General features: G+C 42.4%; 1 protein-coding gene across 1 annotated transcript in view; it reads left to right on the top strand.

Annotated features, from left to right (window-relative positions):
* The window catches only part of kcnip1b (Kv channel interacting protein 1 b), a 46,053-nt gene extending 32,578 nt beyond the window's left edge, over positions 1–13,475 (top strand). Inside the window, exons 2-8 of the mRNA XM_037687482.1 lie at positions 6,881–7,005; positions 7,096–7,165; positions 7,244–7,314; positions 7,392–7,499; positions 7,570–7,674; positions 13,068–13,130; positions 13,277–13,475. Of these exons, the coding sequence (XP_037543410.1) occupies positions 6,881–7,005; positions 7,096–7,165; positions 7,244–7,314; positions 7,392–7,499; positions 7,570–7,674; positions 13,068–13,130; positions 13,277–13,324 (590 nt within the window). The 3' untranslated portion in view covers positions 13,325–13,475. The remainder of the gene's footprint in view (positions 1–6,880; positions 7,006–7,095; positions 7,166–7,243; positions 7,315–7,391; positions 7,500–7,569; positions 7,675–13,067; positions 13,131–13,276) is intronic.
* The last annotated feature ends 6,054 nt before the right edge of the window (positions 13,476–19,529 follow it).

Genomic DNA, 19,529 nt, shown 5'->3' with positions numbered 1-19,529 from the left:
GTGTGTGTGTGTGTGTGTGTGTGTGTGTGTGTGTGTGTGTGTGTGTGGAGGGGGGTGGGGATGTTATTGTTACTTATGCAAATTGAAAGTTGTTGTTTTTTTTGGGGGGGGGGGGTTTAAGCAAAAGTTTGTTTCCCCAATGCCTTTTAAATCACTATTAATTTTACATTAAAAAGCTATTTACTTACAATGTTATGATTAAGTACAAGCACAAATCACAGTAGCAGCTAGCTGTAGCACTTCCTGATTGGCCTGTGGCACTTGATGTAGTACAACATGTAATCTAAAACTGATAGCTGTATGAAATATGTTCGTATTTGTGTAAAGAGCAATGAAATTGTTTAGCTTTGTGTCTTAGGATGGCAGTGATCCACTTTGTTCTTGTGCCCAATCAGACCAGCTGTTAGCTCATCCAGTCAGGATTCAACTTTAATTAAACACACCGCATAGATCTACTTATACCCTGAAACATTGCTTGTAAAATGTGATCTTCTTCACATACTGTAAATCCATCACATTACCTTGAAATACAAAGTTGTAACTTAAGTGTGAGTTTTTATGTCTATTTATTTAATGCAATGAATTCACTTAGTTTCAAAAATGTTAGATTGTTGTGAAAAATGTAAACGAAAACAGAATGCAGTGATTTACACATTCAATAAGCCCATATTTTATTCACATTGGAACATCACAAACAAATGTTTGATCTAAGAACTTACACCTTTTTTGGGTCGTATATAAGATCATTTTGATTTTGATGGCAACAACACAACTCAAAATTCTGAAACAGAAAAAACAAAAGGCTGTAAAAAATAATTGGCATGAAACAATTTTTTTTTTGTAACAACCTATCAAGTTAGCTGACAAGAGGTCGGTAAGAGGACTGGGTAGTAAAATGGCATTTTTGAGAGGCGGAGAATTTGGGGGTAAAGAAGGGCATGGGTTCACTGGTCTGCAGAAACCTGAAAATAATGAAACAATTTCAGAATAATAGATGAAAATTAGAAAGACTTTAAATATTCCACTATTAACAATTCATAAAAACTTCATTAGGTTTTAAGAATCTGGATCAACTTCACTTCACAGAGGGCAGGGCTGAAAGTTGATATTGGATGCTCTTGATCTTCAGGCCTTTTGGTGGCACAGCAGTGAAAACATATCTTGATTTGTTCTGGCCATCACTCAGGAACACACCCACAAATCATTGTCTGTGGAACACAGATCACAGTTCCATCCACAAAGTCAGGTTAAAGGTCTATTATGCAAAGAAAAAGCCAAATATGAACACAGTTCAGAAGCATTGTTATCTTCTCTGGTCAGATAAATCAAAAATTTCCAAATGTTTTTGGAAACCTTAGATGCCATGTCCGTTCTAAAGAGGATAGGGCCATCTATTCTTAACATCACTCAACGTCTACAATAATCTTCTCTGGCCAAAACATCCCCTTTGCTGATACAGTGACTAATCTTTGTGTAAGATTTGATTCTCATCTAACATTTGAATCCCATATTAAAAAAATTGCATGACTTCATTCTTTCATCTGAAAAACATCCAAACTCCATCCATTACTCTCCTTTTCCGATGCTGAAAAACTTGTCCATGCTTTCGTTTCCTCAAGACTGGACTACTGTAATGCACTCTTTTATGGAACTCTATCCAAGCACAATCAAAAACTTCAGTATGTATATAACAGTGCAGCCATGATTCTGATGAAGCAAAGGAAATATGATCACATCACCCCACTCCTTAAATCTCTGCACTTGCTTCCCATTTCACTCCATACTGAACACAAGGTTTCCTTACTCACCCACCGATCCATTCATGGTAGTGCTCCACACTATCTTAAAGAACTGCTCACTGCTCAGACATCAACATGGTCCCGCTGCTCCACAAATTCCTACCAGCTCCGACCTCCCCGGACAAAACTGTGCACCATGGGTGACAGGGCCTTTTGCTCTGCTACTCCTCGTCTGTGGAACAACATCCCCTAAGGATACTTCAGACTGCAGAAAGTTTTAAGAAATGACTGAAGACCTTTTTATTTTAAAGATTTTATAGTGTTTAAAGGGTTTTTTAATCCTGCTGGCGTTTTTTTTTTTTTTTTTGCTTTTAAAATATTTAGTCCTTTTTTAGTCCATGTTTTATTCTATTTAGATATTTTTAATGTAGCACTTTGAGATTGTAAAATGTAAAGTGCAGTACAAATTGAATAAATTATTATTATTATTATTATTACTATTATGTTATCAGTTCGCAGTTCAAAAGTCTGCCTCTCTGACGATATGGGGGTGCATTGGTGCCTTTAGCATGGACAGCTTACACACTAGAAAGGTACCAATAATATAGAAACTATATGTTTTAGAACAGCATGTGCTCCCTTCTAGATGTCTTTTTTTGGGTGAAGTTTAGCTTGTTTCTATAGGTCTCTTTATATTTATGATGTTTACAGACTGTTGTTAAAAGAAGAGGGGATGCCTCTCAGATGTAAACTCTTTCTCATCATTTTCAAGATTTGTTGCCATCGCAAAATTCAAAGTGGCTTTTAAACTGGCAATGTGTTTGGTTAAAATGTAATAAGTTATTATGTTCCAATAAAAATAAAGCAAAGAAAATATGAGATTAGCAAATCATTGCATTCTAATTGAATTTGCATTTTACACAACATCAAAGCATTTCCTGATCTGGGTTGTAGATTGATTCAAAAAAATTGGGTAATCTATTAATAAAATTAGGGGTTATCCACCAGTCTTTTCTTTTGCATTCACACCTTTAATCTAAGTAGCAATCTTACCAGCCCAGGACATTCCTATGTTTTCACGTGTCTGCCCCTCACTGATGATGACTGCATTTGGAAAATGTCAGTGGTGTTCTAGAGAAATGTGTGCTTCCACCCTGAAGCAGCTGCAGGGGTCTTCACTGGCAGCATCACAGAGTTACTGTCCACCTCTGATTTTCTACAAAAAAAACTAAAGGAACATATTCTTATAAACAGAAATATTTAAGTTCTGGTGGGATTGTCAGTAAGTGTTTTAATTTTTTTTTGTTTATTCTTGAATAAAAGTCTCATTTATTAGTCTAACCAATACAATGTTGTTGGGTTTTTTTTACCATGTGTTGCTCTCTCTTTCTCTTGTGCTTTCTTTCCTCCAGCCACCCCCTAATCAACACCTCTGCCTGTTTCCTCTTCTCGCCCTCATTTCATCTTTCTCTTACTGGAAACTAAAGCACCCTCACGAAAATAAATAAACTAAAACTTGAAAACCAACACGTTCGCTGATTCATGAAAACAAATGTTCAGATTGCGCTGCATCACGCACGGCTGTCAATCACCATGAACACAAGAGGCCGTGGGATGGCAGCTGAGGGGAAAGAAGGCTGATGTGTGAGGATGTGCGCTCAAATTGACACCTGAGTTGAGCCTAATTCACAGGGATGCTCTGATGGAGGTTTAGTGAATTAAATATAACAGACATAGCTTTACATAAATTAATTCTAATTTATTATGACAACATATTGTTGCTGTTAGCTCATGTTTTTTTTTTTGTTTGTTTGTTTTTTTTGGGGGGGGGGAACAAGGTGGAAGACTAAATCTCTATTTTTGATTATCCAATCGATTCTACTGACAAAATTCTTGTTAAAAACATTATTTGTTAAAATCAAGTCCTTGAGGCTTCATGAGACTATCCTGTATAAATAACGGTTGAATGAAAGAAAGAAAAATGCAAAAGTACAAATTTGTAAACCTACTTGTGTTTTTTCTCCATCTTCAACTTCTACCATTTTTCCATAGACTGGTCATGGAGGCAACCAGTCTAAAAGAGAAACCCAGACATTCCAACACTCTCCAGCTCCTCTTGGGGGATCTTGAGGCTTTCCCAGGCCAGATAAGATATACAATCCCTCCAGTGTTTAGTCTGCCCTGAAGTCTTTTCTTTTACCGGTGGGAAGTGCCTGAAAAACCTTCAAAGGGACGCGTCCAGGAGGCATCCTTTTCAAATGTCCAAATCACCTCAACTGACTTATTTTGATGCAAAGGAGAGGAGACTCTACTCCAAGCTCCTTGACTCAAAATCAGCAGAACTGCCACGTTAACATGGTGGAGGGGTTTGTGTACCCCAGTGATTCTGGAGGCTATGTTGTCTTTGGCAACAGCCCCTGGCTGGGTCTCCCACAGCAAAGAGACCTCAGGGGTGTGGTCAGACTAAGAGCAATTCAAAATCCTTTATAGACAAACAACATGTGCATCAGGAAACCTCGGTCAAAATGTGGAAACTGGGTCACCACCCTGGAGCCAGGCCTGAGAAGGGGAGCTTGCCGGTGCTCACATGGTGGTCGAGCCTTGGCACTTGGGTCTCAGCCAGCCTAAGCCCAAAAGAAAGACTGGGTACCACCTCCACATGTGGGGTGGACCATCAAGTTCGGGTGCAATGCATGCCAGGCAGCAAGCGAGGGAAGGCTTCTGGCCATCCTGATTCCTGGTGGCTCAAAGGGCATGGGATGTCACCTCTGGTAGGTAAGGAGCATGAGCTTGTGTGTGAGGTTGATCAATTTTAGCTATATAGTTGGACTCACCTCTACACACAGCTTCTCCTCGGGAACCCAACTCCCAGAGAGAGGCTGGACTCTCTACTTCTCAGGAGTTGCCCAAGGAGAGAGGTGTTGGGCAGGTATGGATTTACTCACAAGCCCCTGGCTGAATGCCTCTATGATGGAGTTTTCCCCAGTGAGCAATTTCTTATAGTCTTTATCTTCCAACAAACAAGGAAGACCACATGTTGAACAAGACATCTTTCTGTTTTTTCCACCCATGGCTTTGGGATGCAGGACCAATGGTTATTGCTGTTGTTTGTGCTAATGCACCAAATAGTAGTTCAGATTACCCAGCCTTCCTGGGGGGATGCCGTCTGTGGATTCCCTTGTTCCACTAGGTGATTTCAATGCCCAAGTAGGAAATGACAGAGTTTTCTGGAAGAGAGTGATTGGGAGGAACGACCCACCTGAAGTGAACTTAAATGTGGTTCTATCAATGAACTTCTGTGGCTATCTATTGATGTGATATTAACAACAATGTAAAAGGTTTTACAATAGCAGAGGCATGAACTGCTCTGAAATGTTTGAGACTGGAGTTATTTAATCCACCATGGTCTTTGCCAAGTAAGTCGGGCTCATTCCCAGGGAGAGTTGGACTCTATCAAGGTGGCCCTTTGTCAACGATTCTGTTCATAACTTTTATGGACAGAATTTCTAGGTGCAGCCAAGGTGTTGAGGGGATCTGTTTTGGTGGCCTTAGGATCGCTTCTCTGTTTTTTGCAGATGATGTGGTCCTATTAGCTTCATCAGATCCTGATCTACAGCTTTCGCTGGAGCGGTTTGCAGCCGAGTGTGACGTGGCCAGGATGAGGATCAGTTCCTCCAAATCCGAGGCCATGGTTTTGAGCCGGAAAAGGGTAGTGTGCCCTCTCTGGGTCGGGGAGGAGGTCCTGCCCCAAGTGGAGGAGTTTAAGTATCTCGGGGTCTTGTTCACGAATGAGGGAAAAATGGAGTATGAGATCGATAGGCGGATAGGTGCAGCGTCGGCAGTGAAGTGAGCTATGTACAGGTCTGTTGTGGTGAAGAGAGAGCTGAGTCAAAAGGCAAAGCTCTCAATTTACCAGTCAATCTACATTCCTACCCTCATCTATGGTTATGAGCTTTGGGTTGTGACAGAAAGAACGAGATCACGGATACAGGCGGCTGAAATTAGTTCTCTCTGCAGGGTGTCTGGGCTCTCCCTTAGAGATAGAGTGAGAAGCTCGGTCATCCGGGAGGGACTCAGAGTAGAGCCGCTGCTTCTCCATGTCGAGAGGAGCCAGTTGAGGTGGCTCGGGCATCTGGTTAGGATGCCTCCTGGACACCTCCCTGGTGAGGTGTTCCGGGCACGTCCCACTGGGAGGAGACCCATAGGAAGACCCAGGACACGCTGGAGGGACTATGTTTCTCGGCTGGCCTGGGAATGCCTTGGGAGTCCCCCGGAGGAGCTGGCCCAAGTGGCTGGGGAGAGGGAAGTCTGGGCCTCCCTACTTAGGCTGCTACCCCCACGACCCGACCCTGGATAAGCGGAAGAGAATGTATGGATGGATGGTTGGATGGATGGATGGATGGATGGATGGATGGATGGATGGATGGATGGATGGATGGATGGATGGATGGATGGATGGATGGATGGATGGATGGATGGATGGATGGATGGTCGTTGCCATGCTCAAACTGGACTTTAGCTCATCAGTTCAGTCAGAACTTATCCCCATATCTCCTAACTTGGTGTTTCCACAGAGCTAAATACAATTTAAAAAATAATAATTGTTCATAACTTTTCACTGATCCTCACATGAAAAGACCTGAATTCTCCCTTCGGTGTCTTTCATATGTATCTGCTGCTGCCTGAGCTCACTGATGTGTGGTTTGGTGCCCACCGCAGTAAGCTCTGACCTGCATCCAAAGATCGTGACAGTGACAAACTCAGGCCCACAGCGGAGGCCTCTCCTCACATCATTAACCACCATCCATCTCCACTGCACCCGGCACTCAGCGCCATCCTCCCGTTAACAAAACGCTTCAGCTCCTGTGGTGCGGTAGTGTCATTTTTCATGAGCATGCAGCTCTACTTGAATCATCCTTTTCCTCTTTATCCTCATCTCTACTTGTTTTTTCTACTTCACATCACCTCCGAGAGCATTATTTTTCCTGCCGTCTAATCAGATTTTGGACGTTTTCTACCAACTTCACATCCTCAAGCTTTGCTGAGCTGTTCGTTTCAATGCGTCTCACTGTTTTCATCTTCCAGCAAACATGGAGTGCATGTTAAACAAGACTCCTTTCTGTCTTTTCCGTCTACTGCAGATAAAACAGATGAAGAACTCGAGATGACCATGGTGTGTCACAGGCCAGAAGGTCTTGAGCAGCTGGAAGCGCAGACCAACTTCACCAAGCAGGAGCTGCAGATCCTCTATCGCGGTTTTAAGAATGTAATGTTCTGATTTCACTCCCTGATCACTTTACTTTATGTTTTCTTTCAACAAAAGCAGAAAATTATTGATGAAGCATTTTTTCCACAGGAATGTCCCAGTGGAGTGGTAAATGAGGAGACATTTAAACACATTTACGCACAGTTCTTCCCTCACGGAGGTATAAAAAGCTCTGTTTTCTACTTTCTATGAGGTTCTGAACAGGTGTCCTCACACGTTTGCTTGGTTGTTGTTGCAGATGCCAGCATGTACGCACATTATCTCTTCAATGCATTTGACACCACGAACAACGGCTCTATTAAATTTAAGGTAAAAACTAATCATAAAATGACTTTAATCCTCTCTCTTGCACATTCATGCTGACTCAGCGCTGTTCCTGTTGACAGGACTTTGTGATGGGCTTATCTATTCTGCTGAGGGGCACTCTGAGGGAAAAGCTGGAGTGGACGTTTCATCTTTATGACATCAACAGAGATGGATACATAAACAGAGAGGTGCGAACAGCGTTTAAAGCGTCAGCTTGGCTCGTTGTCTCTGCAGAAGATGACTTGTGTGTTCTTCCAGGAAATGACAGAGATCGTGAGAGCCATTTATGACATGATGGGCAAGTACACCTACCCTGCAATAAAGGGCGACATCCCCCAGCAGCACGTGGATGCCTTCTTCCAGGTTCATCTCCTGCACCTTGCATTAACACAAACAGATGATGTCAACATGTATGTTGTTGTAACTGTGTAGTTCATCTTACAAACCTCTCTGTTTTTGATTTTATTGTGTGAATGTTTATGAAGCCTTCACACCATTGTGACCCATTTTTCTTCCATACGTTTTTCATAGCGATTCTCGTCCCACAGTTTTTAAGTTATTTCAGAAATTTAGATATCAAAATGTTCAGCTCCTTCCAGAGAAGGGTGCTATGACTTTTGGTACTGGTGCAACTGTAGCTTTTTCAAATATTTAGCCTTTTCTGATGTTTTTTCCTGATAGAAAATTATTTGATCTCATTTTACATCCTTCATATCTTTAGAACTGTTAACAACCTTTTACTGCTCCTTTCAAATTTTGTTCTGCTTCAGCTTCTTTCAGCTCCCTTGTGCAAATGTAAACTTTTTTCAGCTACTTTTAGCTGTTTTCAGCTGTTTTTTTTTCTCCTTTCAGATTCTTTCATGCTAACTAAAACATTTTTGTACTTCTAACTTCTTTCTGCTAATTTCAGCTTGTTATGTTTCTTTCAGATGATTTCTGTAAATTTCAACTTTTTCTACTATTTCAGCCGTTTCATGCTATTTTGAGCTTTTTCAGCTAATTCCACAATTTTTCGCTCATTTGAACTTTTTTAAGCCCAGTTCAGCACAAATGTGCTCTCTCCACTTACTTCTCATAATTTAATCTTCTTTTTGCCTTTTTAGCTACTTTACCAAGTTTCCCGTGGTAATTTCTGATACGTTCCGCCTAATTAACTTATTTATGCTAAATTTAGTTACTATACTCTTTTAAACATTTTGATGCATGTTTTTGCAATTCCAGCTACTTTTTTTAGCTGTTTTTATGCTAATTTTACCTTTTTCAAGTAATTCCACGTTTTGCGCTCAATTCAACTCTTTCTCCTTCCTTATGCTTCATTTGGCCTTTTCAGCTACTTTTCAGCTATTTTTATGCTCTTTTCAGCGTTTTTAAGCTCATTTCTTCACATTGTGCTCATTTCTACTTATTTAAACCTAATTCAGCAAATGTGTTCTTTCTGCTTTCTTTTGAGACTTTAAGCTCGTGCTGCTGTTTCAGCTAGATTCAGCATTTTTTTTAGATAATTTCATCTGTTTTTCAAGAAGTTATTATGCAATATGCATTCACACTGCACTTTTGAAGGAAGTGCAACTTATCTAGTTTATTTTTTAATTTTACAAGTCTTTTAGGTTACGTCGACCCATTTTAAAATAATCCGCAAATACTTTGTTTCAGGTAAATTATTGTCTTTAATTGCTTGCCACTGGAAAGCAAACACTTTTGCTTGTGTTTGTGTGTTGGCAAAATATCTCATGCACCACTAGATGGATTTTGATTCATTTTTAAGAAAGCAGTCAATGGATATGTGCAGATTAGCTTTCGGAGAGAAGTCAAAATGGCTGTCACAGCTAAGCAAGATTAGAAAACACAATGGTTCATAATTTAATTAGTTTCACAGATAAAAACTAGCGTGGTAGAAATCTCAAATAATCCCCAACACTTACTTTGAGGGCTTTTCATGCTGAAGCATTTTTGCTTAAAACTTTGTCAATAGTTGTTTAGATCAACCTTGTGTCTGTTAGCCAAACACATCATGAACTAAAGAATAGATTTTAAATTATTAGAACGTAATTATTGGATTTATATTTACAACTGATCAACTTTTGGAGTATGGGAATGGTGGTGCAGAGGTTGAAAAAGGTGAGCCTGTGATCGGAAGGTTGGCGGTTCGACTCCCTAAACTGACAACATCAAAATGTGGGTGGAAAAGGTGAAGCAGCCACACCAGTCTCCACCCTCATTTGCCCCACTCCTTGAGCAAGGCTCTTAACCCCCACCTGCTCCCAAATCAGGTCTCTCTTGAAAATGAGTCCTCGTGACACAAAGAGACTACCTGTAAAAATAAAGGGGGTAAAATAAAAAAATCTCTGTTCAAGATAGTCATTATAGCTGAGTGACATTAGCTAACACAAAAATGGCTGTAACTCACTCAATTTTACAAATTTTAGCTAAAATGAGACATAGTAGCTGTCATTCATAACTTGAGAGCTAATAAATGATCAAATGAGAAGAATTTATTTTACAAAGTTTGTCCAAGTCAGTAGCAGCTCCTTTGTATAAATATTTGTAGGGCATACATTTATTTCCTGAATCACTAACTATAAGTTTACAGTTTGTGTTAATTTTTTGTGAGAACGATCGGACGTATGTTGCCTTGTATTTGATTTGTTGCAAGAGTGTGCACAATTTGTCACCGTTTTTCTCCGTCATGCAGGTTTAGGTCGTATCTCGTTTTTTATATTTCGAGTATCTAGTTTTGAACTGGGTTAAATATAACAAACAGACTTCTGGATTCAATTTCTAATTTGATTTAAAGTAATAATTCTATGATAATTCTCCAGATTAATGAAGTTAAATGGGGAAAAAATAAAAACACTTCAATGACATAATTCTAAAAAATATATAAAACTGAATAAAAGGTGCATGCATTCACTCCTTTGATTGAAAGCACCAGTGGTTATATTCAAAATCTACATTTCAAGTTCAATAAGATCCTTCAAATTTATTCTCAGAAATGGATTTTTAAACAGAAACTCTCCACTGTTGGACACAGCAGGCTTTGCTGCAAACTATGTACTTCAGCATTTGATAAAATCCTGTGAGATCTAGTGTTAACAGTGGATATTTCAACAAGCTAAAATCAAGAGAATGTGTCCATGGGGCTCATTTATACCACAAACAACTATTGGAGCCGCCTGCCTGTCCAGTCAATGCTAACACAGCAGTTTGATAAATATACTGTCTGAAGAGGCGGTGACCTGTCCCAACCTATGACTGCAAATAAGTTAATTTCTGAGTATGAATCAAAAAATATATTAAAAAAATAATAATAATTGAATTGCCCAAACAGTGGGAAATCACACAGAACAAAACAACACAGCAAGCTAAGTCATTAGGTAATGTATGCTATGTTTGTTTATTTGTCATGTGCAGACTAACACAAGGTCAAAAATGCAATGAAATGTTCAGGATGAGAAGAACTGATTCAACTCGCCAAGAAAAAGAAAAAAGAAAAGAAATACTAAAGCATGCAATAAAAGTACAAAATAAAGAACCAAAAAGTGAAAAAGAAATGTAATATTAACAAGGTCCAAAAGAAATACAGTAAACAACAACAAAAGGAAGGAGTGAACAATGCCCCAAAGACCCATCTCTGCCTGATGCCCTCAACAAGTTCTATGCACGCTTTGAAGACCCGAACAGACCACCCAGCACCAGACTCATCTCACCACCGGACGAAGAGCATCTCAGCGTGACCTCAGCAGAAGTAAGGAGTACCTTCAGGAGGATTAATCCGCACAAAGCAACTGGCCCAGACAACATCCTCGGAAAAGTGTTGAAGGAATGTGCTGATCAGCTCTGTGAGGTGCTGGCAGACATCTTTAACACCTCACTTACCCTGGAGACAGTTCCCACCTGCCTGAAGACTGCCACCATCATCCCAGTCCCAAAAAGCTCTACAGTGACTGGTCTGAATGACTATCGGCCAGTGGCCCTCACCCCGATAGTTGCTAAATGCTTTGAAAAACTGGTCATGACTCACATCAAAACAACCATCAACATCAACGAGGACCCTCATCAGTATGCATACCATGAGAACCGAACAACAGAGGATGCAATCTCCTCTGTGGTCCACACTGCACTCAACCACCTGGAGGAGAAAAACTCTTACGTCCGTATGCTCTTTGTGGACTTCACATCCGCCTTCAACACCATGATCACCCAAACCCTGATGGACAAACTATCCACACTAGGACTAAGCCCCTCCATTTGCAACTGGGTACTAGACTTTTTAACAAACAGACCACAGTTAGTGAGGATCCACAACCTCTCCTCCTCCACCATAACCCTCAGCACTGGCTCTCCTCAGGGATGTGTGTTGAGCCCCCTCCTGTTTACTCTGCTCACGTATGATTGTGCAGCTACCCATCCAGGCTGTCACATTGTAAAGTTTGCAGATGATACAGCGGTGGTGGGATGCATCACAAACAATGATGAGTCCAGCTACAGGCAAGAGGTGGAACACCTGGAGAGCTGGTGCAGAGAGAATAACCTTCACATCAATGTGAAGAAGACAAAGGAGATGATTGTGGACTTCAGAAGGAACAAAAACACCTACACCCCCCTGAACATAAGAGTATCTGCGGTGGAAGTGGTCTCCATCTACAAGTACTTGGGTGTACACATGAATGACAACCTCAGCTGGAGCAACAACACCACCAGCCTGATCAAGAAAGCTCGTCAGAGACTCTACTTCCTCAGACGGCTGAGGCGAGCTGGTCTGGGAAGCTCAGTCCTCACCTCCTTCTACAGGTGTGCAGTGGAGAGCATCCTGTGCTCCAGCATCAACGTGTGGCATGGAGGCTGCACAGCTGCAAAAAGAAAAGCTTTGCAGAGAGTGGTGAAGGCTGCACAGAAATCTGTCTGAATCAGCCTCCCCACCATCACAGACATCTACACCTCCAGATGCAGGAAGATGGCCACCTGCATCATGAAGGACCCCACTCACCCAGCACACACACTTTTTGCCCCACTCCCCTCAGGAAGGAGGTTAAGGAGCATTAAGTGTAGAACCACTAGACTGAGGAACAGCTTCTACCCTGAGGCTGTTAGACTCATGAATCTCTAACTAGAATAATCACTGTGAAAAACCATATCATGTTGCTGCTGATCTGTTTCATGTTGCTGCTGATCTGTTTTAATGTTGATGTGTTCATGCGTGCACATCTGCTCACAGACTCATGTTCATGTTTGTGCTGATGTTCAATGTTTTATGTTATGAGTGCTTAGTGTATATTTAGTTGATGTTTTTCTTAGTTCACATCTTAGATGTTATTACTGTTTTTCTTATACATTTTATTGTTGGATGTAACTGGGACCCTGTGTACATAATTTCGCTCCACCACATGTACCACATGAGGTGCGAATGACAATAAAGAAACTCTGACTCTGATAATGTGCATGATACACATACCATCTGCTACAGGGGTTGTGTGGCAGGTTATTGCACAGGTAGTGAGTAACAATGAGATGAATTGAATTATGATGGTACGGTAGTGACATAAAATTTTGACATAATTTACATAATATTAAGGAGGGACTACTTTATGAGGCAAATTATCTTTTATTTAGGTCATGTACCTCACACACCTGGACTAAACTGACTCTAACTCATCATTTCTTAACATAAGATTATCTTAGTTTTAAACTCCTGCATAAAAAGGGCAATTAAGGATGTACAGTTAAAATTCTTTCTGTTTGTTTTTTTTCCCCTGCAGAAAATGGACAAGAATAAAGATGGAGTTGTGACTATGGAGGAGTTTATTATAGCCTGCCAAGAGGTATGCATTCCCTTCACTTTTGCAGAACATGGTAGACTCAACAAATCTTTTCTATGATTCCATCCCCTGCATGAGAGCTTCAGACAGATTGAACAGCCCTGCAGTGCTGACAGTGTAATCCATTGTTTTATCTTCTTTCTCACCAGGATGAAAATATGATGAGATCCATGCAGCTGTTTGAAAATGTGATGTAGGACAAATGGAAATGAAGGAGACAAAAAACATGAAGAAAAAATAGCAGAGGGCTTGGTCTGTGTGTGTGTGCATGGGTGCATATGTGCAGTACATCCAGTCACTCCTCCTCTAAATGTTCTGAGCTCTGGATCCAACCAGAACCTCCTGCAGTGGCACTAATGAAAGGACTGGAGTGGAATGCTTACAGCCTTCCTGCTGAGTTTCACCAACACAAAGTGATCATTCTGACGGGCCCTGGAGTGTTGACGCATCTGTTTCAGCTGCGTCATGAAGACTGTTTAAAGATGAAGATGCTCCTGCATTACAGCGCCGCTCTTCAAACAGCCATGCGCTCAAGAAGCTGGAATGTTTATTTTTCGGTCTTCTCTTTTTTTATTTCTCCAAAATGGAAGTGCATGTGTTTGAAAGAGATTTTTACCTGCGTGTTTTTGCTTGATTCGCCTGATAGTTGTGTGCGTATAAGGACACGTGTGGTAACTTGAACATGCGGTGGTTGGGAGACGTCAAATGTTCTGAATTTCATGGATTCAGTGATTTGTGTAGTTTTGTGTCGAACTGGCTGTCGTCTGTTGTCTAAAGCTTGTTGTTCTATGTCAAACAGTTTATATTACTTTGGTCAAATGTAGTGAGTTTGTCTGTTTTATTGTCTTATTATCTGCTTTGGAGCTCAGCCTTTATATTGAAAAAAAAAACATTATGTCCATGCGGTGTCAAGAATGCACAAGAAAGTGGGGGAAATTAGGACATCTATGACAAAACCAAGAATTAAAAAACATACTTATTTATTTATTTATTTAGTTTTTATCTATTGAAGTGGGAATCGTTAGAAAAGTTATGAACAAATAGTGTCTTACCTGTTGGAGATAGCTTTTTGAACAACCTCAGTTTGGAGAAACAGACTGAAATACAGTGTTACATTTGTGTTAGAAGTCAAAACTCTGATCTGGACTTGATGTGAGACTGCAATAAAATGAGTTGCAGCTCAGATTTGCTACATGGTGTGCTTAGCTAAAAAGCTAACTATTGTTAGCAATTCAAGCTAATGTTTTTATTATTGCTTTCTCCTTTTTTTATTGTAGTTTTTAGCTTGAAATTAATTTTTTAACCATTTCTCCAAATTGAAGTTGAAGAACTACAGTATCTATGCTTTACAACAGGTAAGATATTACATTAAGTGTTTATAACCTGGGCAGCACTGAGGCTCAGTTGGTAGAGTTGTTGCCTCTCAGCAAGAAGGTCGCCAGTTCAAATCCCGGCCCGGCACCTTTCTAGGTGGAGTTTGCATGTTTTGTCCGTGCATGTGTGGGTTTTCTCAAGGTACTCCAGTTTCCTCCCACAGAACAAAAACATACATGTTAGTCTGATTGGTAACTCTAAATTGTCCCTAGGTGTGAGTGAGAGAGTGAATGGTTGTTCGTCTCGTTTGTCTCTATTTGTCCCTGTGATGGACTGGAGACCTGTCCAGGGTGTCCCCCGCATCTCTCAGAGTGATAGCTGGACATGGGCGCCACTCTGCCAGTGACCCCCGTGACCCGGAATGGAAGAAGCAGGTAAAAGATGGATGGATGGATGGATGGATGGATGGATGGATGGATGGATGGATGGATGGATGGATGGATGGATGGATGTGTGTATGGATGGATGGATGGATGGATGGACGGACGGACGGACGGACGGACGGACGGACGGACGGACGGACGGACGGACGGACGGAGGGACGGACGGACGGATGGATGGATGGATGGATGGACGGACATAGTTTTTTCACTAAACCCCATATTGCTTTAAGATGTGTCTTGGGGGATAAACATGATGAAGAATAAATATTCCAATCTATTTTATAAGGCACTTCTCTTGTTGCCAGAAACAATCAGACTATGTTTATTAAAGTTCTTCTTTGAATGTTTTAATGGAAAATATAATTTAAAGTTATATTTTGAATTATAATGTAAAACAACAGCTCTTTCTGTATTAGTCAACATTTCTTTGTGCAATGATACATCCATAAAAAAAGCACAGACAAAATAAAGTTCCTGTAGTTTTGTGCCAGTGACTTCCTGAGAGTCCTAAAAGCTTGAAAACTCTGAACTTAGAAAGCTCACAGGGATGCAACATTTTAAACACTACAATATGAATCGTTGTTTCTTTTTGCTGTTAGTGGAGCAACTTGTTGTCTGGTGCATCTGTACAACATGAGTCTAAGGTTTTCAACATCTTCGATGGAAACAAAGTTAAATTTATGTAAAACAGAGTCATTTAAGCCATAAAATAAATATCTAATTTATTTAACTCAATTGTGTTTTACTTGACATTCTTGTGTGAGAAAATTAATAAGTGAAAAAAAATCAGGATGGTACAGATATCATGCAACACTTTAATTAATAACCAGCATGTCAGATTTGAATTCTGATGATCAAGTACAGCTTCTTATTTATCAAACCATTTCAAGCCATCATCAGAAAACAAGTTTTTCTAAATCCATCCATCCATCCATTATCTTTACCCGCTTATTCCATTTTGGGTCACGGGGGTCGCTGGTGCCCATGTCCAGCAATCACTGTGCGAGGGGCGGGGTGTTTTTCTAAATCAAGATATCAAAATATTAGTCTATTATCCAAAGAATACAAGCTTGGTGGTCTCAAGATAATGACATAATTAAAACATCATCGTGATTAATAAGCGTTATTATCATTTTATAATCCCACTGAGATTACAGATCTCATTTTCAAGGGACGACAACCATATCCCACGATAATATAACAAAAATACATTTTACATCATGTACTCTTTCTGCCCCTCCCTGGGCTGTCACCTTACCGTGGTGGAGAGGTTTGAGTGTCCCAATGATCCTAGGAGCGATGCTGTCAGGGGCTTCACGCCCCTAGTAGTGTCAACCAAAGCAGACAGGTCCTAGGTGAGGGACCAGACAAAGTGCAGCCCAACCACCCCTATAATGAGAAAAAGAAATGGACTTGATGTTCCCTTGCCCAGACGTGGGTCACCGGGGCCCCACTTTGGAGCCAGGCCTAGAGGTGGGGCACGCGGGCGAGCGCCTGGTGGCTTTTACCCATGGAGCTCGGCCGGGCACAGCCCGAAGAGGAGACGTAGGTCCCCCTCATTGTTGCCAGGTGAGAAATGTTGGATTATCGTACTAGAGACATAAAATTATCGTATTTTGAGGGAAATTATCGTACCCCCTTCATAACTAAAATAACAAATCTATTAATGCACTATAGCAGTGATGGGTCCGCTTCCAGACCAGCTCTGCTTCATCTTTTATTTTTTTATTTTCCTCCCTCATGGGGCAGGCGCAGCGGACTATTCATCCAATCATGGCCGTTGTTCTGAGGCAAACGCAAATACGTCACTTGTAGGTAACATTTAGAAAATCACAATTGGCTGGAATTTCCAGCTAATTGTGCATCTGTTTGCGGACACAGATGCCTTCAGGGTTCACAAAAAAAATTCCGACAGACAGTTGCGACAGGCTGATGACAACCGATTACAACCACACATTCATGGAATGGTCAAATTATCGTATATTTGGGCTTTTTTGGGATTATTGATCATACATTGTACAGAGGGCAAAATTGTCGTACAAATACAATAATTATCGTACACCTGGCAACACTGGTCCCCCTTCCCATGGGCTCACCACCTGTGGGAGGGGCCAAAGGGGTCGGGTGCAATGTGGGATGGGTGGTGGCTGAGGGCAGGGACCCTGGCGGTCTGATCCTCGGCTACAGAAGCTGGCAATTGGGACGTGGAATGTCACCTCACTGGTGGGGAAGGAGCCTGAGCTGGTGTGTGAGGTTGAGAGATTCCGGCTAGAAATAGTCGGATTCACCTCTATGCATGGCTCTGGCTCTGGAACCAGTTTCTTTGAGAGGGGTTGGACACTCTTCCACTCTGGAGTTGTCCCTGGTGAGAGGCGCCGAGCAGGAGTGGGCATACTTATTGCCCCCCATCTTGGTGCCTGTGCGTTGGGGTTCACCCCGGTGAATGAGCAAGTGGCCTCCCTTGGCCTACGTGTGGGAGGACAGGTTCTGACTGTCGTTTGTGCTTATGCACCAAACGGCAGTTCAGATTATCCACCCTTTTTGGAGTCTCTATTGTCGAGGCGGCCGCAAGGTTGTCGTGGCGGCAACCCTCGAACCCGGTGGTGGACACCAGTGATGAGGGATGCTGTCGGGCAGAATACTTTGAACACCTCCTCAATCCCACCGTCACGTCTTCCACTGAGGAAGCGAAGCCTGGGGACTCTGGGTCAGGCCCTCCAATCTCTGGTTCTGAGGTCACCGAGGTGGTTAAAAATCTTCTCTGTGGCAAGCCCCAGGGGTGGATGAGATTCGCCCGGAGTTCCTTGAGGCTCTGGATGTTGTAGGGTTATGTTGGCTTACGCGACTCTGCAATATTACGTGGACATCGGGGGAAGTTTCCCTGGATTGGCAGACTGGGGTGGTGGTCCCTCTATTCAAACTGGGGGACCGTAGAGTGTGTTCCAACTACAGGGGGATCACGCTCTTAAGTCTCCCTGGTAAAGTCTATTTGGGGGTTCTGGAGAGGAGGGTCCGTCGGATAGTCGAACCTCGGATTCAGGAGGAGCAGTGCAGTTCTCGTCCTGGTCATGGAACACTGGACCAGCTCTACACTCTCAGCAGGGTCCTGGATGGTGCGTGGGAGTTTGCCCAACCAGTCTACATGTGCTTTGTGGACTTGGAGAAGGCGCTCGACCGCATCCCTCTGGGAACCCTGTAGGGGGTACTCTGGGAGTATGGGGTACCTGGCCCTTTGATACGGACTGTTAGGTCCCTGTATGACCGGTGTCAGAGCCTGGTCCGCATTGCCGGCAGTAAGTCAGGCTTGTTCCTGGTGAGAGTTAGACTCTGCCAAGGTTGCCCTTTGTCACTGATTCTGTTCATAACTTTTATGGACAGAATTTCTAGGTGCAGCCAAGGTGTTGAGAGGATCCGTTTTGGTGGCCTTAGGATTGCTTCTCTGTTTTTTGCAGATGATGTGGTCCTATTGGCTTCATCAGATCGTGATCTACAGTACAGTTTTCGCTGGAGCGGTTCGCAGCCGAGTGCAACACGGCTGGGATGAGGATCAGTTCCTCCAAATCCGAGGACATGGTCTTGAGCCGGAAAAGGGTAGAGTGCCTTCTTCGGGTCAGGGAGGAGGTCCTGCCCCAAGTGGAGGAGTTCAAGTCTTTTGGAATCTTGTTCACAAAGGACCGGTTCAAAAACACTGATTGGAATATGTTCACTCACACAGACTTGGAACAGTACGCCTCATCTGTGCTGGACCACATCTCCACCACTATAGACAGCGTCACCACCCAGAAACGGATCACCATGTACCCCAACCAGAAGCCTTGGATGAATCAGGATGTACATCTACTGCTGAAGGCCCGCAATATCGCCTTCAGGTCAGGGGATACACAGGCCTACAGTACAGCCAGGGCTGAGCTGAAGAGGGGCATCAAAAAGGCCAAACACCACTACAAGGGGAGGATAGAAGAACACTTCTCAAATTCCAACCCCCCACATATGTGGCAAGGACTCCATATCATTACAGATTACAGTGCCATCAACCCCTCCCCCATCTCCTCTGATGTCTCCTTCCTCAATGAGCTCAACAATTTCTGTGCTCGTTTTGAGAGAGGGAACCCAACAACTACAACTAAGGTAGATGTGTCTCCAGACCACTAGCCACTGACTCTTTTCCCCAACTATGTAGGAGCGGCTCTGAGCAGGATTAAAATTCACAAGGCTGCGGGTCCTGATGGTATCCATGGACGTGTTCTTAGAGCATGCTCTGGGGAGCTGTCAGGAGTACTGACGGACATATTCAACCTGTCCTTGGCCCGTGCTGTGGTACCGACCTGCTTCAACACCACCTGCATCATCCCGATACCCAAAAACTCAAAACCATCAAGACTCAATGACTACCGTCCGGTAGCCATCACCTTCATCATCACAAAGTGTTTTGAGCAGCTGGTCTTAGTACACCTCAAATCCTGTCTCCCCCCACCCTGGACCCCCACCAATTTGCATACAGCCAGAAAAGGAGCACAGAGGATGCAGTCTCCATAGCGCTGCACTCTGTTCTCTCACACTTGGATAACAAAAACACCTATGCCCGGATGCTGTTCATAGATTTTAGTTCAGCATTCAACACAGTCATCCCCTCAAAACTCATCAC

Source organism: Nematolebias whitei, chromosome 14 (genome assembly GCF_014905685.2).
Source record: "Nematolebias whitei isolate Nwh7 chromosome 14, NemWhi1, whole genome shotgun sequence".
Taxonomy (NCBI): Eukaryota; Metazoa; Chordata; class Actinopteri; order Cyprinodontiformes; family Rivulidae; genus Nematolebias; species Nematolebias whitei.
The sequence above is the reverse complement of the archived record's forward strand: the minus strand, read 5'-3'. Positions and strand labels throughout refer to the sequence as shown.